This window comes from Heterodontus francisci, chromosome 20 (genome assembly GCF_036365525.1).
Source record: "Heterodontus francisci isolate sHetFra1 chromosome 20, sHetFra1.hap1, whole genome shotgun sequence".
Taxonomy (NCBI): domain Eukaryota; kingdom Metazoa; phylum Chordata; class Chondrichthyes; order Heterodontiformes; family Heterodontidae; genus Heterodontus; species Heterodontus francisci.
The window spans coordinates 46,048,153-46,059,964 of record NC_090390.1 but is presented as its reverse complement, the minus strand read 5'-3'; the positions used below and the strand labels follow the sequence as shown (position 1 = coordinate 46,059,964).

Here is an 11,812-nt window from a genome sequence, read left to right as displayed (position 1 = left end):
CAAAGTACCCTTTAAATGTTTATAAGAAAAAAAATGCTCTTCTATTTCATTTTTAGCAACAAAGGTTATTTTCCCTCCCACTTGATGCTCAGCCCAAGACATGATCTACGACATTACAGCACATCAAACACATTACCGTCGGCTCAAAATGCGGTGGGTTTTGGTGCTCACATCGAAATGATAGTCCAGAGAATCTGTATCACCACTTTAGTGAAAGACTTGAGCGTGCAACAATGCAGGCGCTGCCTATCTACCCATCGCCCTGCAGCTGCCGCTTTAAGAGGACGGCAGCGCGCGCTGCCCGGGCGAGCGCGAGTCTGGGCGGTGACGTCACCGCACCATGCCGCCGGGCCATGTCCGCCATTTTGGGCCATCAGTGACGGTTGGAACTGAACGTGCGCTCAATTACTGCCCTCAGTTCCCCAGACAAACTCTTCATCGGCCGCGACTGCAGAGCCGCCGCTCGCCTCGCTCACCCAGCTCGATCTGACAGCCATGGCGGGTAAGAGTGACATGGTGTGGGATGGGGCCACGGGCCTGCTCCTCACCTCTCCTTTCCCCAGGGTGGGATTCGGACACTCCCTCCCGGACCTGCCTTCATTTGGTAAAGTGTTTAATTGTTTATTTTTGCAGGGGTCGGAGGTGTTGGCGGCGGCGGCGGCAGCAACGACTTGCAGTGGTGTTTCTCCCAGGTGAAAGGTGCCATCGACGAGGATGTGGCGGAAGGTGAGGAGTTTGCGGAGTCGGGTCGCTGTCAAAGGTCACGCGTTTTCCTCAGCAGCCGCTACCTGTTCAGAGCGACTGCCCCTCAGCAGCTGCACCGAGTACTCCCCGACCCCGGGCAGACTCGAACACCCCGCCGAGAGGCTGCACTGTACGGGAGGCTTGCAATTTTTAGTCAGCAGACTGAATAAAAGTTCCCCTCGGTTTGAGTGACGCAAATGTTCTGCGTCCGCCCTTGGTATTGAGAGCTGGGGAAGAAATGTGACGTGCTCTAGCTTATGTGCTTTTATAGTTCAACATTAAGAATAGATTTCCGGGGAACTACTTAAGTGCACACGTTAATTACGTCGATCCATAAGTGCTTGAAGTAGGTTATAGTGAGGTGTGGGATATCTAGCACTTTTAACCAAGTGCTTTGAAAACAATTAAAGCATTTTGAAAGGGTCTGTGTATTTAATGTTTGGAAAACTATAACGTTTTTATTTAAAAAAAAGCTAGTTAATGTCCCAGTTTGAATTGTGTGCTAAAATGTGGGAAGTGTTCAAACCAAGAGGTAGTGTAGACAGTTGGTAGTAATACAGCAGGGATGTGTCCTTAGTTTTTTTTTAAGTAATATATTTTAGAGAATCAATGGCATCACTGAGTTCCAATTTTGTTGGCTGTTTGTCCAGCTCGTCCATGACTAGTAGAGACTGGGCTACATTGAGGGCGGTATCAGTGACAACATTTCCCCTGGAGTACAGTTCTAGGTAGTGCTCCACCCAGCAGTCCATTTGCTTGCGTTGGTCAGTGATCGTTTCTCCTGATTTAGACTTGAGGGGGGGTGATCTTCTTGATGGTTGGCCCAAAAGCTCTCTTAATGCCATCATACATTCCTCTGATGTTTCCAGTGTCGGAGGCCAGCTGAATATGACTGCAAAGGTGTTGCTAGTAGTCATTTGCACAGCGCCGGGCTGTTCTTTGTGCAGCGCTTCTGGCTACTTTAAGTGCTACGGATGTTAAATCGCTGGGGGCTTTCTTGTAGTTCAACAGTGCAGCGCGTTTAGCGGCTATGACAGGTTCCAGCTCTTCAAAGTGAGATTGAAACCAGTCTACATTCTGCTTCTCATGTTTGCCAAAGGTGGTCATTGCTGAGTCATAGATGACATCTCTGATGTGGACCCAATTCATCTCTGCATCTCCTGTAGGAGTGTTTTGAATGGCTTTTTCAAGTGAATTTAGAAACTTATGTAACAGCTGTGGATAAGAAATTCTGTTAATGTTGATGCGCCGGCAGCACTTCTGCTTGGAGTGATGTAGCTTCTTTGGTTTGAGTCTAACTTTGCTACACACCAGGGAGTGGTCGGTGTCGCAGACAGCACTCTGGAAGCTGCATGTGATTTGGACGCTGTTTATAGACGCTCGCCTTGTGAAGATGAGGTCCAGCTGGTGGCAACGACATGATCTTGGATGTCTCCATGAAACCTGGTGACAGAGTTGGACGAACAGCCAACAAAATCGGAACTCAGTGATGCCGTTGATTCTCTAGCCAGTGGAGAAGCCCTTGGAAAGGACAGCCTTACCCCTGAAATAATCAAGAGTGTCAAGCCTGCTATACTTTCAGCAACTGCTTTGCTTGTGCTGGGATGAGGGAGAAGTACCACAGGACATGCGCGCTGTCAAAATCATCACCCTCTATAAGAACAAGGGTGACCGCAGTGACTGCAACAACTACAATGGAATCTCCCTGGTCAGCATAGTAGGGAAAGTCTTTGCTCCATTCGTTTTAAACAGACTCCAGAAGCTGGCTGAGCGTTTCTACCCTGAAGCACAGTGTGGCTTTCGAGCAGATAGATCCACCATTGACATGCTGTTCTCCCTTTGCCAGCTACAGGAAAAATGCCACGAACAACAGATGCCCCTCTATGTTGCTTTCGTAGATCTCACCAAAGCTTTTGACCTCGTCAGCAGACGTGGTCTCTTCAGACTACTAGCAAAGATCGGATGTCCACCAAAGCTACTAAGTATCATCACCTTGTTCCATGACCATATGAAAGGCACAAATCAGACCCCTTTCCTATCCTGAGTGGCGTGAAACAGGGCTGTGTTCTCGCACCTACACTGCTGCGCACTCATGCATTCAAGTTTTCAGAAGAAGAAATTTTCCTCCACACAAGATCAGACGGCAGGTTGTTCAACCTTGCCCGTCTTCGAGCGAAGACCAAAGTACGGAAAGCCCTCATCAGGGAACTCCTCTTTGCTGACGATGCTGCATTGACATTCCACACAGAAGAGTGTCTGCAAAGACTCATCTGCCTGCAATGAATTTGGCCTAACCATCAGCCTCAAGAAAACGAACGTCATGGGACAGGACGTCAGAAATGCTCCATCCATTAATATCGGCGACCACGCTCTGGAAGTGGATCAAGAGTTCACTTATGCTCAACTATCACCAGTAACCTGTCTGTCGATGCAGAAATCAACAAGCGCATGGGAAAGGCGTCTGCTGCTATGTCCAGACTGGCCAAGAGGGTGTGGGAAAATGGCGCACTGACACGGAACACAAAGGTCCGAGTGTTTCAAGCCTGTGTCCTCAGTACCTTGCTCACGGCAGCAAGGCCTGGACAACGTATGTCAGCCAAGAGCGATGTCTCAACTCATTCCATCTTCGCTGCCTCCGGAGAATCCTTGGCATCAGGTGGCAGGACCATATCTCCAATGCAGAAATCTTCGAGGCAGCCAACATCCCCAGCATATACACCCTACTGGGCCAGCGGCGCTTGAGATGGCTTGGCCATGTGAGCCGCATGGAAGATGGCAGGATCCCCAAGGATGCATTGTACAGCGCGCTCGTCACTGGTATCAGACCCACCCGCCGTCCATGTCTCTGCTTTAAAGACGTCTGCAAACGTGACATGAAGTCCTGTGTCATTGACCACAAGTCGTGGGAGTCCGTTGCCAGTGTTCGCCAGAGCTGGCGGACAGTCATAAAGGTGGGGTTATAGAGTTGCGAGTCAAAGAGACTTAGCAGTCGTCAGGAAAGAAGACAGAAGTGCAAGGGGAGAGCCAACTGTGTAACAGCCCCAACAACCAATTTTATCTGCAGCGCCTGTGGAAGAGTCTGTCACTCTAGAATTGGCCTTTATAGCCACTCCAAGCGCTGCTCCACAAACCACTGACCACCTCTAGGCGCTTACTGATTGTCTCTCGAGACAAGGAGGCCAAAGAAGAATATATTTTAAAATTAAAATATGGTTGTAATGTATACTGCAATATTATTGATCTTGTTAATGTGAACTCTAATGTTTGTACTGCATGATTGTGAAAACGTCAACTTTTTTTGACAAGGTGAATTAATACCTCATGTTCCAATGATATTGATCATGAACCACACAAGGATAGCTTTCTGTTAATGATCCCATCCAAAACAATGAACAAGCTTCATTACATCTCTTGCATAGTCATCCATTTATTATCTGAAGTAAATATAGAAATGATTCCCTGTATATACACTATTGATCTAACTTTTAATTCATTCAGAAGCAAGAATGATATTTCTCAATAAGTGATAAAGATGAGACGTAGTTCAATGGTTTAGGTTCATGGGGCAAAGTCATACATATTGTATCATGTATTGTTTGTAGTTCTGATGAATTAGTTGGAGTTTGCAGATTTTTCTATTTTGAGAAGTAAACTGAATCCATTATACAATCTCACAGTTCTTTTCACATTGGGACCCTGGGTTTGAATCTGCTTCTAAAAGAGAGACCCATGACCATGCCGTGGAAAATGTCAAAATTCAAACAGGGAGTACAAGGTGCTCTTTGAACAAGAGTACGTTGTTTAAAATGGAACCATAGAAAAGTTATGGCACAGAAAGAAGCCAGTCAGCCCATTGTGTCTGCGCCGGCTGAAAAACTAGCCCCCCCCCCCAAATTTAATGCCATCTTTCAGCACCTGGTCCGTAGCCTTGCAGGCAACAGCACTTCAGGTGCAGGTCCAGGTACCTTTTAAATCAGTTGAGGCTTTCTGCCTCCACCACTGATCCGGGCAGTGAATTCCAGACACCCACAACCCTCTGGGTGAAAAAGTATTTCCTCATGTCCCCTCAAATCCTTCACCCAATCACCTTAAATCTGTGCCACTGGTAATTGACCTCTCTGCTAGAGGAAACAGGTCCTTTCTGTCTACTCTATCGAGGCCCCTCATAATTTTGTACATGTTAATTAAGTAATTGGAGTAAAAGGTCTTTAGTCTGAAGTTCACCATACTTTTCTTGACTTGGGAATAGTTGTTGCTGATGCTAGGTATCTGAAATAGGAAAAAAAAACAAATTCGCTGAAGATAGATTCATGATTTACTTCTAACTGATAAAATAACTCAGTTGTAAGCCCACATGAAATTCTAATTTGCATAATCTTCCTCTTTGATCATGTGGAGTAACAGTCCTGTGCAGGAATTGCAAAGCAGTAATTCAGTTGAGGGGTTCAGTTTATGATAAACCGCAGAAACTAGCATCACTAACTTCTGAAAGTAATTTGCTCAAGCAGTGCAGAGACAATCATTAGAGTATGTTTAACAATCCTAAACTGAGTGCACAGCTTGTGTGGCATACAATGTTGCAGCCTTGAGCATGCTTCCAGTAATTTTGTGTTACAAACTGCAATAAAGTTGGTGGATAATTTTTGTTACTGCTGTTAATTGCTCTACAACTGTTGCCATTTGGATACATTTTGCTATTTTACTGCATTTTCTGCCAAGACGAAAAGCTTGATGTTAAATAGGATTGCAGTGCAATGGGCAAGAATCAAAGTTAAAATAATTAATGATTTCTTGAGGATTGTGCTCTTGAGTACCTTTTTTAAGGTTGTTGAATATCTAGTGTAAGAATTTCATTTGTATAGTACCTTTCATGTCCTTGAGGCATCGCAAACTGCTACGCAGCTAATAAATTACCTTTGAACCCCAGAGAAAAGGCAGGTTGGAGGCTGTGTATTCTGCGGCAAGTATATTGCCTCTCTACCATCTACAAGACATAAATGTGATGGAATGTTTTCCACTTTCCTGGATGAGTGCAGCTTCAACAACAGTGAAGAAGCTTGACACTATCCAGGACAAAGCAGCCTGCTTGATTGACACTCTATCCACCACCTTGAACATTCACTCCCTTCACCAGCACACAGTGCGGCTGCAAGCTGCAGCAATTTGCTAAGGCTTCTTCAGCATCTTTCAAACCTGCAACCTCTGCCACTTAGAAGAGCAAGGGCAACAGGCACACTGGAACACCACGACCTAGTTTCCTTCCAAGCCATAGATCATCCTGACCAATGCTCCCTCTAATCTGCACACATGTGTTGCTGTGCAGCAATCTGGAAAGTACCATGTAGGATGCTCAAGTCGTTCCATGCAAGTCCAAGTTGTCTGCACAACAAATCTAAAGGTACCGTGCACAACAAAGAGAATTTTGAGGGAACACTGATCCTGACTTGGAAATATATCCTCATTCTTTCACTTTTGCTAGGTCAAGTTCCAAGAACTTACTACCTAACAACACTGTAGGTGTATCTACATCACACGGACTGCAGCAGTTCAAGAAGGCAGCTCACCGCCAACTTCTCGAGGGCAATTAAAGATGAACAATAAATGCTGGCCTTACCAGTGACACTCACATCTCATTAACAAATTTTTCCAAAAAATCACTTCTATAAACAAATATGGTGGTCAGTTAGCCCACAGCAAGAACCCCAAATAACAGGGGATTGACCCAGCTAATCTATTTTGAGATGTTAGTTGGGGGATAACTTAAGTAAATGTCCCCAACTGTGTTTTGGATATACTCCCTTTTTAAAAAAAATTAAGACAAAAGGATTGCCATACTTGTCTATCTTGTGTGTGGGTGACAGTGCTGCATTCATCAGGTTGCTGATGAAATTTTCTATTTTGAGCAGTATGCAAAAGGTCAAACTTTGACTTCTGTGCGTTAGCAGAATATATATGTCAAAATGTTCTATTGTGCAAGTGGAAGGGAAACGGAGTCTTTTTTTTCACCTGGAAAGGTGAAGCTTGATGGTTTAATTGGTATTTATCTCATTGCCATTGTGGGACCTTGCTGCAAGCAAATTAGTTACTGTGTTTGCCTATATGACTAACTATAGTTTATGGTAATTCAATGACTAAATTGATTCGGGATATCTTGAGGATAAGAAAGGTGCAATATAAATGTACGTTCTTATTAAGTAAAAAGAAAAGAATTTAGAATATTTGAATTGCTGAAGGGTACTGATGTTAGCACTGGGGATGCATGACATTCTGATGTGGCTTAGGTTTCTGAGCTTGGACATTGCAGCCAAAGTGGCTAGGTCAGTCAGGTCAGATCATGGAGAACAACCATTGTTGTAGAGTTTGATAACTTGTAATAATATGAAATTTCATAGACTTGTAACTTTATAAATTGCATTAATATTGAAAATGAATTTTAGAACTATTTGAGCTCAAGTTCTAGTTTGTTTTTAAATAATTTGGAAAAACAAACTTTTATAGCCTGAAAATATTGACGCACTCTGGAACATTCCTCATATTGTATGCTCAGCTTGTCACATAGCATCCTGGGAAACTTAAGCACTGGTGAATTTGGTAAAGCCCCCTTCATCTACTATAGCTCTGGGAAGTGGATGGGCTCGATGCTCAGGTTTTTGATGGAGACTCAGGCCTTTGAGCAAAAGCATTAACAAAGATACTCATACATGAGACAGCCTTGTGAGTAAGCATAAGAATATAAGAAATAGGAGCAGGATTAGACCATACAGCCCTTGAGCCTGCTCCACCATTCAATACGATCATGGCTGATCTGCCGCAACTCCACTTTCCTGCCCGCTCCCTATACTCCTTTTATTCCCTCAGATTTAAAAGATCCGTCTATCCCAGCCTTGAATATACTGGATGCAGCATCCACAACCCCCTGGGGTAGAGAATTCCAAAGGTTCATAATCCTCTGAAGAAATTTCTCCTCACCTCTGTCTAAATAATCGGCCCCTTTATCCTGAGGCTGTGCCACAGTGTTCTAGATTCCCTAACTAGGGGAAACTATTTCTCTATCTACCCTGTCAAGCCTTCAGAATCTTGTACATTTCAATGAGGTCAACTCTTATTCTTCTAAATTTCAGAGAGTATAGGCCCAATTTACTCAGCCGCTCATCTTGGACAACCCTCTCATCCCAGGAACTAATCTAGTCAGTCTTCGCTGGCCCACCTCCAAGGAAAGTATGTCCTTCCTTAAATATGGAGCTCAGAACTACGCATAGTACTCCAGGTGTGATCTCGCCAAATCCCTATATAATTGTAGCTTAGCTAAGTTATTCTAGAAAATGTAACTTATTGTACTGAGGTTTCTTGAACTGCTGCAGTTGTGATAATATTGCTTTCATAATGCTGCTAAGTAGGGTTTTCAAGATTTTACTGAGTGATGATTAAACCAGACTTTTTGTAATTTTAGCATCCAGTTTGAAGCTGAGTTAAGCTTTGAACCACATCCCTATTCATCTTGAAGATAATTTCCACCTCTGCACCATTGTCTGCCCTTCAACAGACTTACTGATCCCTCTGCCACTGAAACTCTCATACGTGCCTTCATCACCTGAAACTCAACTACTACAGCACTGTTTGCAGCCTTCCCATCTTTCATTCTCCTTGAACTCCAATATTTCCCAGTTATCCTGACCTGCACAAAGTCGTACCCACTTATCTCCCCAGTTCTTAGAGCAGAGAGCCAGTGCAGGTCACTAACACCTTTATTTTAAAATCCTTGTTCACATTTATAAATTCTCCCATAGCATTGCTCCACTTTGCATCTGTAATCTACAGTCCTGTATATCCACGGGCGCTCTCCTGTGCATTCTTTGTTCCTTTTGCTCCATTGTTGGTGTCAGAGCTTTAAGCTGCTTCAGTTCTACTCTTTGGAACACTGTCCCTGAACGTCTTCACTTTCTACCTAAAAGCCTCCGCAATACCCATTTCTTCGACCGTGCTTTTGATTGCCCCGTTTAATCACTTCTTTCTTGGCTTGGTATTATTTCTGTTTATGAAGCATCGTGGGTAGTTTCTTTGCTAAAAGCAATATTTAAATGCAAATTGGTAATGCATAAGCATTTTTTTCTTCGTTCATGGATTGTGGGCATCGCTTGCTACACCAGCATTTATTGCCCTTGAACTGAGTGGCTTGCTAGGGCATTTAAGAGTCAACCACATTGCTGTGGATCTGATTTAAAATAGAAAATAATTCAACCAGTGCTTTGAGGGCTGGATAACAGGAGCTTTTCTTGAGACACCCCTGCACTAATGTATATTACCTTTGAGAACTACCAGGCTTTATTCCACTTGCAATAATAGTCTTGATATGCCCATGTGTTTATGAAGTTCCTACATTAGTGTCTTTCACATTTGTAAAATGAACTTGGTGCCAGTGAAATGCCCTTATTAATTTGTAATTTCATTATTAAAGTAGTGCACTTCACCGTGGACATAAAAGCCTGTATTTTCCAATTGGCATTACTTTAATGTTGTCAGTAACTCTTCAAATAACGAATCGGAAAGTCACCCTGCTGGCTACCTTTAGTCATTTCTATAGTATTTGTACACAAATTAAAGCAGCCAAATTCACATCCACTGTTTCCAGCAAGTTTATTCATAACAGCAACAGGTCCATTCCTTGTGAGGTGTGTGCTGTGCACTATGCACTTTTTGCCCAAAATATTTCATATGCATATTTTTCCTGTCAACTTCCAACTTCCTGTATCCACATTTATTATGAAATCTGCAACACCCAGAATAGCTGGGAGAGACCATGACAACTACTTTTTTTACAAAAAGGACTTGTATTTATATTGCTCCTTTCACAACCTCAGGACGTCTTGATGGTTTCAAGGCAATGAAGTACTTTTGAAGTGTAGTCACTGTTGTAATGTAGAAAATGTGGTAGCCAATTTGCACACACCAGGGTCCCACAAAGAGCAGGATGATAATACAGCAACTTGTATTTATATAGCACCTTTAACATAATAAAATGTCCGAAGGCACGTCACAGGAGCATTATAAAACAAACTTACAACATCGAGTCACAAAAGGAGATATTGGGTCAGGTCACTAAAAGCTTGGTCACATAGGTAGGTTTTAAGGAGTGTCTTACAAGAGGAAAGTGAGGTGGAGAGGTGGCAGGATTTAGGGAGGATATTCCAGAGCTGGAGCCTAGGCAACTGAAGGTGCAGCCACCAATGGTGGAGTGATTAAAATCAGGGATGCAGAAGAGGCCAGAATTAGAGGAACACTGATATCTAGCAGGGTTGTGGGGCTGGAGGAGATTCGAGATGGGGAAGGGCGAGGCCATGAAGGGATTTGAAAACATGGATGAGCCTTTTAAAATCAAGATCTTGCTTGACCAGATGCTAGAGTAGGTCAGTGAGCACGAGTGATGGGGGAACAGGACTGGTGCGAGTAAGGACATGGGCAGCAGTGTTTTGGATGACCTCAAGTTTATGGCGAGTAGAATGTGGGACGCCAGAGCCAGGAGTGCATTGGAATAGTAGTGTCTAGAGGTAACAAAGGCATGAAACTATTTCAGCAGATGAGCTGAGACAAGGGCGAAATCAGGTGATTTTACAGAGGTGGATACAGGCGGTCTTAGTGATGGCATGAATATGAAGTTAGAAGCTCATCTTAGGACCAAAAGTGACACCAAAGTTGTGAACAGACTGGCTTAATCTCAGACTGCTGCCACGGAGAAAGATGGAGTCAGTAGCTAGGGAATGGAGTTTGGAGCGGGGACTGAAAACAATGGCTTCAATCTTCCCAATATTTAAAGACCAAATAATCTGTTTATGTAACGTTGATTGGGATAACTATTGGCCAGGATACCAGGGATAACTCCCGTGCTCGTCTTTGAAATAGTGTCATGTGATCTTTTATATTCACCCGAGAGAAGAGACCGAGCCTCAGTTTAATCCCTCTTCCCAAAGAGGGAAGCTTCCGACATCACAGCATTCTCTCCGTACTGCACTGGAGTGTCACTATAAATCTGTACGTAACAATTTATAATGGTATATAAAAGTAAGAGTAGAATGTACTGCTTTAAAATGAGAAGATGATTATATATACATGCCCTGATCAGAATATTCCCTGGCCTCCAACACAGCCATCACCTGAAGACTACACTTAGTCTTGACTCAAAATGTCCCGTGGAGTTGAACTTTAGTATTATGTTAAATATTCTATGTGCCTAAGCTGCCTGTTCACAACTTTCACTTCCAGTTGAAACAATTTTTATCTCCCGTTTGTCAACATTTAACATTTTGCAATTCTTTATGTACTCGCTTATATTTAAATTTCCCTCCGTCAGCAGATACCAGTATTGATGGACCATTGGAATCTTCTAATGCGTTTTGAACAAAAATTACCTTTTGTTCCCAGTAACTGAAGTTTCTAGTGTCCAAACTGGACTATAAACAAAACAAATTACATATGTAACCAGTTTTTTGTCACTTACTACCTTTTTATAAAGCTTTTACTCAAAGACTTCAAAAACCTGGGGTTAGAATTTGATTTTTTTTTTTAGCGTAATATGGGTCCTGCAGTCCGGGCATATACAATGTGTACAGTTTGTCAGGATGGAAGGCTGCAATTTTATGCCCAACTCCCCTGGGAGCGGGCTAGGAAATGGGCGGGGGGGTGGGGGCATGTAAATTCTGGTGGGGTGGAAGGAGTGCCATGTTTGTTGCCTACCCACCCCTGCTGCTATTTCACCATTGGTAGGAGAGGTGGCAGGTGGCCTGCCTGCCCTTAGTCCATTTGAGGCCCTTAAGTGGCCATTTACTGGCCACTTGAGGGCCTCTTCCTGCCACTGTTGGCACCTGAGTCCAGTATCACCTGGAGGCCTCCTAGCAGGTGGAAGGGGAGGTGGGGGGGGGGGGGGGGAAGGCCCTCCTGAAAGGGGTTCCCATGTGCCTCAGAGGGCCACCACCCTCCCCCCCCCCCCCCCCCCCCCCCCACCACATCAAGCTGGCCAAATGTCAGAATGCTTCTTGGACGTTAACCAAATCTAATCGTTTTGCAAAATTGTTTA

The 11,812-nt window shown here is 43.8% G+C and overlaps 1 protein-coding gene across 3 annotated transcripts in view; it reads left to right on the top strand.

Moving 5' to 3' along the window:
• The first annotated feature begins 324 nt into the window (after window positions 1-324).
• Window positions 325-11,812, top strand: part of ppp2r2d (protein phosphatase 2, regulatory subunit B, delta) — a 96,816-nt gene continuing 85,328 nt past the window's right edge. Inside the window, exons 1-2 of one of the 3 annotated variants that reach the window (XM_068052712.1) lie at window positions 325-502; window positions 634-726. In XM_068052712.1, the coding sequence (XP_067908813.1) occupies window positions 496-502; window positions 634-726 (100 nt within the window). In that variant the 5' untranslated portion in view covers window positions 325-495. Of the gene's footprint in view, window positions 503-633; window positions 727-11,812 lie in introns of those variants that run through there. The other 2 variants (XM_068052714.1, XM_068052715.1) reach the window with 2 other exon arrangements.